The 13,150-nt window shown below is 49.5% G+C and overlaps 1 protein-coding gene across 12 annotated transcripts in view; it reads right to left on the reverse strand.

The window, feature by feature from the left end:
* The window catches only part of dip2a (DIP2 acetate--CoA ligase A), a 200,069-nt gene that overhangs the window by 61,722 nt on the left and 125,197 nt on the right, over positions 1-13,150 (reverse strand). For all 12 annotated transcript variants that reach the window (XM_090216476.1, XM_090216474.1, XM_090216475.1 and 9 more), the window contains one exon: positions 10,248-10,350. In XM_090216476.1, coding sequence (XP_090072602.1) covers positions 10,248-10,350 — 103 coding nt within the window. The remainder of the gene's footprint in view (positions 1-10,247; positions 10,351-13,150) is intronic.

Raw genomic sequence — 13,150 nt, forward strand, 5'->3', positions numbered from 1 at the left:
CCGGTGATGTCTGGTGAAGACCTGCCTACAACAGGCCTACAAGCCCTCAGTCCAGCCTCTCTCAGCCTATTGCGGACAGTCTGAGCACTGATGGAGGGATTGTATTTGCCATCTACTGTATTTCATCAACATGTCTACATGTCTAGATAATAGCGACCCACCCACTAGATGTGGCTGGGGGGTGGTTCTAGAATTTCCTTCACATGGCATCAATTTAAAACAAGTGTGTCGAGCAAGCACCATCTAATAATGATAAAATATTTTTGTTTTTGATACTGCTACTACGCAAGTAACCACTTCACTGTACCGTTTACACCTTCTGTCCTGTGCATGTGACAAATAAACTGAGGTTTTATTTGATATATCGACTGGTTCTCACATGTGACTCCTTAAAGAGATGGGTGGGGCTAAGGCTTGAGCGGGTGTGAACGATGCTGAATGGGTGTAGACAAAGCCGAGCTCTCCAGTAGGTACCAAAACATTCAAGGGCCATTTTCTCAAAAGTGGGGTTACAAGTTTATCAACTTTCAAAGCAGAATTACTTTCCCATTGTTCCTCAACTGCAGTGTACTGTATGATATACCATTTCCGAGTCTCTACTTTTATCCAACGTAAAAAACACAATTTAAAATTTTGCTGCATAAGACTGAACCGAGGCGGTTGTTCCAAAATAGCAAAGTTGGGATGGAACTCGTAAGATGTCGACATCTCTACAGTCTCGGGAGTATTCCGATACAGAGAGACAGAGTTATCTATCCAGGGTGGAACTGGGACAAAGAGACGATGGAGGAGAGGATAGGTAGAGAGGGGGAGGGAGACGGATGATGATGGACGGACGGAGGGAAGAGAGGATGGACAGATGGACGGAGGGAAGAGAGGATGGACAGATGGACAGAGGGAAGAGAGGATGGACAGAGGGAAGAGAGGATGGACGGATGGATGGACGGAGGGAAGAGAGGATGGACAGATGGACGGAGGGAAGAGAGGATGGACGGAGGGAAGAGAGGATGACAGATGGACGGAGGGAAGAGAGGATGACAGATGGACGGAGGGAAGAGAGGTTGGACGGAGGGAAGAGAGGATGGACGGAGGGAAGAGAGGATGGACAGATGGACAGAGGGAAGAGAGGATGGACGGAGGGAAGAGAGGATGGACGGAGGGACAGAGGGAAGAGAGGATGGACGGAGGGACAGAGGGAAGAGAGGATGGACGGAGGGAAGAGAGGATGGACGGAGGGAAGAGAGGATGGACGGAGGGAAGAGAGGATGGACGGAGGGAAGAGAGGATGGACGGAGGGAAGAGAGGATGGCCGGAGGGAAGAGAGGATGGACGGAGGGAAGAGAGGATGGACGGAGGGAAGAGAGGATGGCCGGAGGGAAGAGAGGATGGCCGGAGGGAAGAGAGGATGGCCGGAGGGAAGAGAGGATGGCCGGAGGGAAGAGGGGATGGCCGGAGGGAAGAGGGGATGGCCGGAGGGAAGAGGGGATGGCCGGAGGGAAGAGGGGATGGCCGGAGCGAAGAGAGGATGGACAGATGGACGGAGGGAAGAGAGGATGGACAGATGGACGGAGGGAAGAGAGGATGGCCGGAGGGAAGAGAGGATGGCCGGAGGGAAGAGAGGATGGCCGGAGGGAAGAGAGGATGGCCGGAGGGAAGAGAGGATGGCCGGAGGGAGAGAGGATGGACGGAGGGAAGAGAGGATGGACGGAGGGAAGAGAGGATGGACGGAGGGAAGAGAGGATGGACGGAGGGAAGAGAGGATGGACGGAGGGACGGAGGGAAGAGAGGATGGACTGAGAGAAGAGAGGATGGACGGAGGGAAGAGAGGATGGACGGAGGGAAGAGAGGATGGCCGGAGGGAAGAGAGGATGGACGGAGGGAAGTGAGGATGACAGATGGACGGAGGGAAGAGAGGATGACAGATGGACGGAGGGAAGAGAGGATGACAGATGGACGGAGGGAAGAGAGGATGACAGATGGACGGAGGGAAGAGAGGATGGACGGAGGGAAGAGAGGATGGACAGATGGACGGAGGGAAGAGAGGATGGACAGATGGACGGAGGGAAGAGAGGATGGACAGATGGACGGAGCCCCTCCCCCTGCCTATCACACCAAGCCACTCCCCCTGCCTCTCACACCAAGCCCCTCCCCCTGCCTCTCACACCAAGCCCCTCCCCCTGCCTCTCACACCTAGCCCCTCCCCCTGCCTCTCACACCTAGCCCCTCCCCCTGCCTCTCACACCAAGGCCCTCCCCCTGCCTCTCACGCCAAGCCCCTCCCCCTGCCTCTCACGCCAAGCCCCTCCCCTTGCCTCTCACGCCAAGCCCCTCCCACCTCCTTTCACGCCAAGCCCCTCCCCCTGCCTCTCACGCCAAGCCCCTCCCCCTGCCTCTCACGCCAAGCCCCTCCCCCTGTCTCTCACACCAAGCCCCTCCCCCTGTCTCTCACACCAAGCCCCTCCTCCTGTTTCTCACACCATCAAAATTGAGCGTTCACATCTTCCTCTCTGACAAGTGGTTTCAATTCGTTATTTGCATTTGAGGTTTGGTCTAACAGAATGGGTCATATGGACACCGAAGTTAACTTTTCTAACGATACCCATTTTATGTCTCAACTCCTCACATTGTGCGCAGAGCAGGCACTACTAAAACAAGAGGATCAATGAACATTGTTTCTGGAAAATGAACGGTCAAATATTTGCTCGTGGCATTAGGGCACCACGTAAAGACCATTATACTAGCTGTCTAGTCTGTTTTATAAATGTGCAATAAGCATAAAACACAATTATATAAGGAACTGGCAACTCGTTCTCATTCTGAGAAATAAGGTAGGCCACTTGATTTTCAACATGAACAAAGTGGACAGGCTTTTCAAACAGTTGGAGACGGACAGAAGAGTGCTCATAACAATTCAACTGTTATACCTTGTTAGCTAGCAAATAGATCCAAGCTGCCTAAACCTGAAATAGAAAGATTAGCTGGCTACTCACTAGCACGTGGGCTTGAGAGGTTGCTGATGAGACCTGTGTTCATGTTCTTTCGCCTAATGCCTGCTCCAATAAGTTAGAATTATTAGTGAAAGTGCAGTATGCATGGCTGTAGTTACATTTGTAACAAAAAAAAGGGTATTTTCACAGACTTGAAATCCAGATCAAATCAAAATCAAAATTTGTCCCATGCGCCGACAACAATCATACAGTGAACTGCTGACTTACAACCAACAATGCAGTTAAAAACAACAACAAATAATTAAAGAGCAGCAGTAAAATAACAATAGCGAAACTATATCCAGGGAGTACCGGTACAGAGTCAATGTGGAGGCTATATACAGGGAGTACCGGTACAGAGTCAATGTGGAGGCTATATACAGGGGGTACCGGTACAGAGTCAATGTGGAGGCTATATACAGGGGGTACCGGTACAGAGTCAATGTGGAGGCTATATACAGGGGGTACCGGTACAGAGTCAATGTGGAGGCTATATACAGGGAGTACCGGTACAGAGTCAATGTGGAGGCTATATACAGGGGGTACCGGTACAGAGTCAATGTGGAGGCTATATACAGGGGGTACCGGTACAGAGTCAATGTGGAGGCTATATACAGGGGGTACCGGTACAGAGTCAATGTGGAGGCTATATACAGGGGGTACCGGTACAGAGTCAATGTGGAGGCTATATACAGGGGGTACCGGTACAGAGTCAATGTGGAGGCTATATACAGGGGGTACCGGTACAGAGTCAATGTGGAGGCTATATACAGGGGGTACCGGTACAGAGTCAATGTGGAGGCTATATACAGGGGGTACCGGTACAGAGTCAATGTGGAGGCTATATACAGGGGGTACCGGTACAGAGTCAATGTGGAGGCTATATACAGGGGGTACCGGTACAGAGTCAATGTGGAGGCTATATACAGGGAGTACCGGTACAGAGTCAATGTGGAGGCTATATACAGGGGGTACCGGTACAGAGTCAATGTGGAGGCTATATACAGGGGGTACCGGTACAGAGTCAATGTGGAGGCTATATACAGGGGGTACCGGTACAGAGTCAATGTGGAGGCTATATACAGGGGGTACCGGTACAGAGTCAATGTGGAGGCTATATACAGGGGGTACCGGTACAGAGTCAATGTGGAGGCTATATACAGGGAGTACCGGTACAGAGTCAATGTGGAGGCTATATACAGGGGGTACCGGTACAGAGTCAATGTGGAGGCTATATACAGGGAGTACCGGTACAGAGTCAATGTGGAGGCTATATACAGGGTGTTACGGTACAGAGTCAATGTGGAGGCTATATACAGGGGGTACCGGTACAGAGTCAATGTGGAGGCTATATACAGGGAGTACCGGTACAGAGTCAATGTGGAGGCTATATACAGGGTGTTACGGTACAGAGTCAATGTGGAGGCTATATACAGGGGGTACCGGTACAGAGTCAATGTGGAGGCTATATACAGGGGGTACTGGTACAGAGTCAATGTGGAGGCTATATACAGGGGGTACCGGTACAGAGTCAATGTGGAGGCTATATACAGGGGGTACCGGTACAGAGTCAATGTGGAGGCTATATACAGGGGGTACCGGTACAGAGTCAATGTGGAGGCTATATACAGGGGGTACCGGTACAGAGTCAATGTGGAGGCTATATACAGGGAGTACCGGTACAGAGTCAATGTGGAGGCTATATACAGGGGGTACCGGTACAGAGTCAATGTGGAGGCTATATACAGGGGGTACCGGTACAGAGTCAATGTGGAGGCTATATACAGGGGGTACCGGTACAGAGTCAATGTGGAGGCTATATACAGGGGGTACCGGTACAGAGTCAATGTGGAGGCTATATACAGGGGGTACCGGTACAGAGTCAATGTGGAGGCTATATACAGGGGGTACCGGTACAGAGTCAATGTGGAGGCTATATACAGGGGGTACCGGTACAGAGTCAATGTGGAGGCTATATACAGGGGGTACCGGTACAGAGTCAATGTGGAGGCTATATACAGGGGGTACCGGTACAGAGTCAATGTGGAGGCTATATACAGGGGGTACCGGTACAGAGTCAATGTGGAGGCTATATACAGGGAGTACCGGTACAGAGTCAATGTGGAGGCTATATACAGGGGGTACCGGTACAGAGTCAATGTGGAGGCTATATACAGGGGGTACCGGTACAGAGTCAATGTGGAGGCTATATACAGGGGGTACCGGTACAGAGTCAATGTGGAGGCTATATACAGGGGGTACCGGTACAGAGTCAATGTGGAGGCTATATACAGGGGGTACCGGTACAGAGTCAATGTGGAGGCTATATACAGGGAGTACCGGTACAGAGTCAATGTGGAGGCTATATACAGGGGGTACCGGTACAGAGTCAATGTGGAGGCTATATACAGGGAGTACCGGTACAGAGTCAATGTGGAGGCTATATACAGGGTGTTACGGTACAGAGTCAATGTGGAGGCTATATACAGGGGGTACCGGTACAGAGTCAATGTGGAGGCTATATACAGGGAGTACCGGTACAGAGTCAATGTGGAGGCTATATACAGGGTGTTACGGTACAGAGTCAATGTGGAGGCTATATACAGGGGGTACCGGTACAGAGTCAATGTGGAGGCTATATACAGGGGGTACTGGTACAGAGTCAATGTGAAGGCTATATACAGGGGGTACCGGTACAGAGTCAATGTGGAGGCTATATACAGGGGGTACCGGTACAGAGTCAATGTGGAGGCTATACACAGGGAGTACCGGTACAGAGTCAATGTGGAGGCTATATACAGGGGGTACCGGTACAGAGTCAATGTGGAGGCTATATACAGGGAGTACCGGTACAGAGTCAATGTGGAGGCTATATACAGGGGGTACCGGTACAGAGTCAATGTGGAGGCTATATACAGGGAGTACCGGTACAGAGTCAATGTGGAGGCTATATACAGGGGGTACCGGTACAGAGTCAATGTGGAGGCTATATACAGGGGGTACCGGTACAGAGTCAATGTGGAGGCTATAAACAGGGGGTACCGGTACAGAGTCAATGTGGAGGCTATATACAGGGTGTTACAGTACAGAGTCAATGTGGAGGCTATATACAGGGGGTACCGGTACAGAGTCAATGTGGAGGCTATATACAGGGTGTTACAGTACAGAGTCAATGTGAAGGCTATATACAGGGGGTACCGGTACAGAGTCAATGTGGAGGCTATATACAGGGTGTTACAGTACAGAGTCAATGTGAAGGCTATATACAGGGGGTACCGGTACAGAGTCAATGTGGAGGCTATATACAGGGGGTACCGGTACAGAGTCAATGTGGAGGCTATATACAGGGAGTACCGGTACAGAGTCAATGTGGAGGCTATATACAGGGGGTACCGGCACAGAGTCAATGTGGAGGCTATATACAGGGGGTACCGGTACAGAGTCAATGTGGAGGCTATATACAGGGAGTACCGGTACAGAGTCAATGTGGAGGCTATATACAGGGGGTACCGGTACAGAGTCAATGTGGAGGCTATATACAGGGAGTACCGGTACAGAGTCAATGTGGAGGCTATATACAGGGGGTACCGGTACAGAGTCAATGTGGAGGCTATATACAGGGGGTACCGGTACAGAGTCAATGTGGAGGCTATAAACAGGGGGTACCGGTACAGAGTCAATGTGGAGGCTATATACAGGGAGTACCGGTACAGAGTCAATGTGGAGGCTATATACAGGGTGTCCCGGTAAAGAGTCAATGTGGAGGCTATATACAGGGGGTACCGGTACAGAGTCAATGTGGAGGCTATATACAGGGGGTACCGGCACAGAGTCAATGTGGAGGCTATATACAGGGGGTACCGGCACAGAGTCAATGTGGAGGCTATATACAGGGGGTACCGGTACAGAGTCAATGTGGAGGCTATATACAGGGAGTACCGGTACAGAGTCAATGTGGAGGCTATATACAGGGTGTCCCGGTAAAGAGTCAATGTGGAGGCTATATACAGGGGGTACCGGTACAGAGTCAATGTGGAGGCTATATACAGGGTGTCCCGGTAAAGAGTCAATGTGGAGGCTATATACAGGGAGTACCGGTAAAGAGTCAATGTGGAGGCTATATACAGGGGGTACCGGTACAGAGTCAATGTGGAGGCTATATACAGGGGGTACCGGTACATAGTCAATGTGGAGGCTATATACAGGGAGTACCGGTACAGAGTCAATGTGGAGGCTATATACAGGGGGTACCGGTACAGAGTCAATGTGGAGGCTATATACAGGGTGTCCCGGTAAAGAGTCAATGTGGAGGCTATATACAGGGAGTACCGGTAAAGAGTCAATGTGGAGGCTATATACAGGGTGTCCCGGTAAAGAGTCAATGTGGAGACTATATACAGGGGGTACCGGTACCGAGTCAATGTGGAGGCTATATACAGGGGGTACCGGCACAGAGTCAATGTGGAGGCTATATACAGGGGGTACCGGTACAGAGTCAATGTGGAGGCTATATACAGGGAGTACCGGTACAGAGTCAATGTGGAGGCTATATACAGGGTGTCCCGGTAAAGAGTCAATGTGGAGGCTATATACAGGGGGTACCGGTACAGAGTCAATGTGGAGGCTATATACAGGGTGTCCCGGTAAAGAGTCAATGTGGAGGCTATATACAGGGAGTACCGGTAAAGAGTCAATGTGGAGGCTATATACAGGGTGTCCCGGTAAAGAGTCAATGTGGAGACTATATACAGGGGGTACCGGTACCGAGTCAATGTGGAGGCTATATACAGGGAGTACCGGTACAGAGTTAATGTGGAGGCTATATACAGGGGGTACCGGTACAGAGTCAATGTGGAGGCTATATACAGGGGGTACCGGTACATAGTCAATGTGGAGGCTATATACAGGGGGTACCGGTACAGAGTCAATGCGCGGGGGCACCGGTTAGCCGAGGTAATTGAGGTAATATGTACATGTAGGTAGAGTATACAATTGCAAAAAAAGCATGTTTAATTATTTTCATGAAATTCTTTAATTATTAGTGGGCTTTATGTTTGTGGAAGGCTCATATTCAGCCTAGGAATAACTTGAAAAGCCCTGAATTCATTAGATTATTACTGAAATGCAGTGTATTTGACCTTTAACTGTACTACTCAGCTTATTTTGAGAAAACATTTTAAAAAAGGGAGGAGATAAAGAGGGAGGAGGCAGAGAGAGAGAAGAGGGAGGGAGAAGAGAGGAAAGATGGGAGGAGAGAACGTGAGAGGGAGGAGAGGAGAGAGAGGGAGGGAGGAGAGAGGAAAGACGGGAGGAGAGAACGTGAGAGGGAGGAGAGGAGAGAGAGGGAGGAGAGAACGCGAGAGGGAGGAGAGGAGAGAGAGGGAGGGAGGAGAGAGGAAAGACGGGAGGAGAGAACGTGAGAGGGAGGAGAGGAGAGAGAGGGAGGGAGGAGAGGAGAGAGAGGGAAGGAGCAGAATAGAGATAGTGGGAGGGAGGAGGGGAGGGATGAGAGGAGAGATAGCGGGAGGGAGGAGAGGGGAGAGGGGAGAAAGAGGGAGGAAGGAGAGCGGGAGGGGAGGAGCCGAGAGACAGAGGGAGGGGACCAGACTGATGAGGAGAGAGAGGAGAGACAACGGGAGGGGAGGAGAGACAACTGGAGGGGAGGAGAGAGCGGGAGGGGAGGGGGGTGGCGAGGAGGGACAGAGGGAGGGAGGAGAGAGGGAGGAGAGAGAGGTGAGACAAAGGAAGGGAGGAGAAACGGAAGGAGGGAGGAGAGAAGGGAGGAGAGACGGAAGGAGGGAGGAGAGACGAGGGAGGAGAGGAGAGGAGAGACGGAAGGAGGGAGGAGAGACGAGGGAGGAGAGAGGAGAGACGGAAGGAGAGAGGGAAGGAGGGAGGAGAGACGGAAGGAGGGAGGAGAGGAGAGAAGGTGCTTCTACACCTGCATTGCTTGCTGTTTGGAGTTTTAGGCTGGGTTTCTGTACAGCACTTTGAGACATCAGCTGATGTAAGAAGGGCTTTATAAATACATTTGATTTGATGATAGAGGAGAGAAGAGGGATGGAAAGAGAGAGAGGGAGAGGAGAGGAAAGGAGATAGGAAGGAAAGGAGAGAGGGAGCAGAGGAGAGAGAGGGAAGGGAGGGATGGCTAGAGGGACGAGAGGGAGGGAGGGAGAGGGGAGGAGAGAGGGAGGTGAGACAAAGGAAGGGAAACGAGATAGCGGGAATGAGGTGAGGAGAGACAGGAGGGAGGGAGGAGAGAGTGGGGGGGAACAACAGAGGGAGGGAGGAAGGAGAGGAGAGAGAAGGGAGGAGAGGAGATAGAGGAGGAAGGAGAGGAGAGGAGATACAGCTGAGGGAGGAGAGGCGATACAGCTGAGGGAGGAGAGGCGATACAGCTGAGGGAGGAGAGGCGATACAGCTGAGGGAGGAGAGGCGATACAGCTGAGGGAGGAGAGGCGATACAGCTGAGGGAGGAGAGGCGATACAGAGAGAGGAGAGGCGATACAGAGAGAGGAGAGGCGATACAGAGTGAGGGAGAGGCGATATAGAGGGAGGAGAGGCGATACAGAGGGAGGAGAGGTGATACAGAGGGAGGAGAGGCGATATAGAGGGAGGAGAGAGGAGGGAGGAGAGAGGAGACAGGAGGGAGCAGATATATGGAGGAGCGAGGAGAGAGAGGGGGGGAGGAGATCGATGAGGAGACAGGAAGAGATATAGAGAAGCAAGAAGAGAGAGAAAGGGGAGGAGATTGAGTAGGAGACAGAGGGAGGAGATATAGAAGAGCGAGGAGAAAGAGGAGGAGATAAAGAGGGGGAGGAGAGAAGACAGAGGGGGGAGTAGATAGGAGAAGATATAGAGGAGGGAGGAGAGAATGAAGGGGGAGGAGATAGAAGATATAGAGGAGGGAGGAGAGAGTGATGGGGGAGGAGATAGGAGAAGATATAGAGGAGGGAGGAGAGGAGAGAATGAGGGGGGAGGAGATGAGAGCCAGAGTGGGGAGGAGATAGGAGGGAGGAGAGGCAGAGGGAGGAGATAGAGGAGCGAGGAGAGAGAGCAGAGAGGAGTTGAGAGAGAGGGAGGGAGGAGAGGGATGAAGGAGAAAAGGAAGAGAGGAGGGAGGGAGCGGGAGGGAGGGAGGGAGGGAGGAGGGAAGAGAAAGGAGAGAGGTAGGAGAACAGCAAAAAGCCTGGGGGGAGAGGCGGTCTTGCATTCCTCCTCAACGGGGGACTGACCTAGACCTTGTAACACAGAGACTCACCCTCAGTGTATCCACAGGCCTGTGTGAGGGCGTGACAGTGGGCTAGCATGGCTGGATGAGAGACAGTTATACCCATTGTGCTCCCCTCCTTACTGGTCTTGTACTGCAGAAAACAACACTATACAGTTAGATTTACAGTGGGGCAAAAAAACTATTTAGTCAGCCACCAATTGTGCAAGTTCTCCCACTTAAAAAGATGAGAGGCCTGTAATTTTCAACATTGCCAACAAAGAGTATATAACAAAGTATTTAGATAAACTTTTGTTATTGACCAAAAATCATACAATGTGATTTTCAGGATTTTTTTTCTAATTTTGTCTGTCATAGTTGAAGTGTACCTACAGTGCCTTGCGAAAGTATTCGGACCCCTTGAACTTTGCGACCTTTTGCCACATTTCAGGCTTCAAACATAAAGATATAAAACAGTTTTTTTTTTTTGTGAAGAATCAACAACAAGTGGGACACAATCATGAAGTGGAATGACATTTATTGGCATTTATTGACATTTAACAAATCAAAAACTAAAAAATTGGGCGTGCAAAGTTATTCAGCCCCCTTAAGTTAATACTTTGTAGCGCCACCTTTTGCTGCGATTACAGCTGTAAGTCGCTTGGGGTATGTCTCTATCAGTTTTGCACATCGAGAGACTGACATTTTTTCCCATTCCTCCTTGCAAAACAGCTCGAGCTCAGTGAGGTTGGATGGAGAGCATTTGTGAACAGCAGTTTTCAGTTCTTTCCACAGATTCTCGATTGGATTCAGGTCTGGACTTTGACTTGGCCATTCTAACACCTGGATATGTTTATTTTTGAACCATTCCATTGTAGATTTTGCTTTATGTTTTGGATCATTGTCTTGTTGGAAGACAAATCTCCGTCCCAGTCTCAGGTCTTTTGCAGACTCCATCAGGTTTTCTTCCAGAATGGTCCTGTATTTGGCTCCATCCATCTTCCCATCAATTTTAACCATCTTCCCTGTCCCTGCTGAAGAAAAGCAGGCCCAAACCATGATGCTGCCACCACCATGTTTGACAGTGGGGATGGTGTGTTCAGCTGTGTTGCTTTTACGCCAAACATAACGTTTTGCATTGTTGCCAAAAAGTTCAATTTTGGTTTCATCTGACCAGAGCACCTTCTTCCACATGTTTGGTGTGTCTCCCAGGTGGCTTGTGGCAAACTTTAAACTACACTTTTTATGGATATCTTTAAGAAATGGCTTTCTTCTTGCCACTCTTCCATAAAGGCCAGATTTGTGCAATATACGACTGATTGTTGTCCTATGGACAGAGTCTCCCACCTCAGCTGTAGATCTCTGCAGTTCATCCAAAGTGATCATGGGCCTCTTGGCTGCATCTCTGATCAGTCTTCTCCTTGTATGAGCTGAAAGTTTAGAGGGACGGCCAGGTCTTGGTAGATTTGCAGTGGTCTGATACTCCTTCCATTTCAATATTATCGCTTGCACAGTGCTCCTTGGGATGTTTAAAGCTTGGGAAATCTTTTTGTATCCAAATCCAGCTTTAAACTTCTTCACAACAGTATCTCGGACCTGCCTGGTGTGTTCCTTGTTCTTCATGATGCTCTCTGCGCTTTTAACGGACCTCTGAGACTATCACAATGCAGGTGCATTTATACGGAGACTTGATTACACACTGGTGGATTGTATTTATCATCATTAGTCATTTAGGTCAACATTGGATCATTCAGAGATCCTCACTGAACTTCTGGAGAGAGTTTGCTGCACTGAAAGTAAAGGGGCTGAATAATTTTGCACGCCCAATTTTTCAGTTTTTGATTTGTTAAAAAAGTTTGAAATATCCAATAAATGTCGTTCCACTTCATGATTGTGTCCCACTTGTTGTTGATTCTTCACAAAAAAATACAGTTTTATATCTTTATGTTTGAAGCCTGAAATGTGGCAAAAGGTCGCAAAGTTCAAGGGGGCCGAATACTTTCGCAAGGCACTGTATGATGAAAATTACAGAACTTGCACAATTGGTGGCTGACTAAATACGTTTTTTTTGCCCCACTGTACATCTAGTTTACCCACTATTAATGACAGTAATAAACATTTACATCACGTTTACCCACTATTAAAGACAGTATTAAACAACATTTACATCTAGTTTACCCACTATTAAAGACAGTATTAATCATACAGTTAGATTTACATCTAAACTCAGCAAAAAAAGAAACGTCCTCTCAATGTCAACTGTGTTATTTTCAGCAAACTTAACATGTGTAAATATTTGTATGAACATAACAAGATTCAACAACTGAGACAAACTGAACAAGTTCAACAGATATGTGACTAACAGAAATTGAATAATGTGTCCCTGAACAAAGGGGGAGTCAAAAGCAAAAGTAACAGTCAGTATCTGATGTGGCCACCAGCTGCATTAACTACTGCAGTGCATCTCCTCCTCATGGACTGCACCAGATTTGCCAGGTCTTGCTGTGAGATGTTACCCCACTCTTCCACCAAGGCACCTGTAAGTTCCCGGACATTTCTGGGGGGAATGGCCCTAGCCCTCACCCTCCGATCCAACAGGTCACAGACGTGCTAAATGGGATTGAGATCCGGGCTCTTTGCTGGCCATGGCAGAACACTGACATTCCTGTCTTGCAGGGAATCACTCACAGAACGAGCAGTATGGCTGGTGGCATTGTCATGCTGGAGGGTCGTGTCAGGATGAGCCTGCAGGAAGGGTACCACATGAGGGAGGAGGATGTCTTCCCTGTAACGCACAGCGTTAAGATTGCCTGCAATAACAACAAGCTTAGTCCGATGATGCTGTGACACATTGCGCCAGCCCATGACGGACCCTCCACCTCCAAATCGATCTCGCTCCAGAGTACAGGCCTCGGTGTAACGCTCATTCCTTCAACAATAAACGCAAATTCGAC

This window comes from Oncorhynchus mykiss, chromosome 22, assembly GCF_057628025.1.
Source record: "Oncorhynchus mykiss isolate SJ-2025 chromosome 22, ASM5762802v1, whole genome shotgun sequence".
Taxonomy (NCBI): domain Eukaryota; kingdom Metazoa; phylum Chordata; class Actinopteri; order Salmoniformes; family Salmonidae; genus Oncorhynchus; species Oncorhynchus mykiss.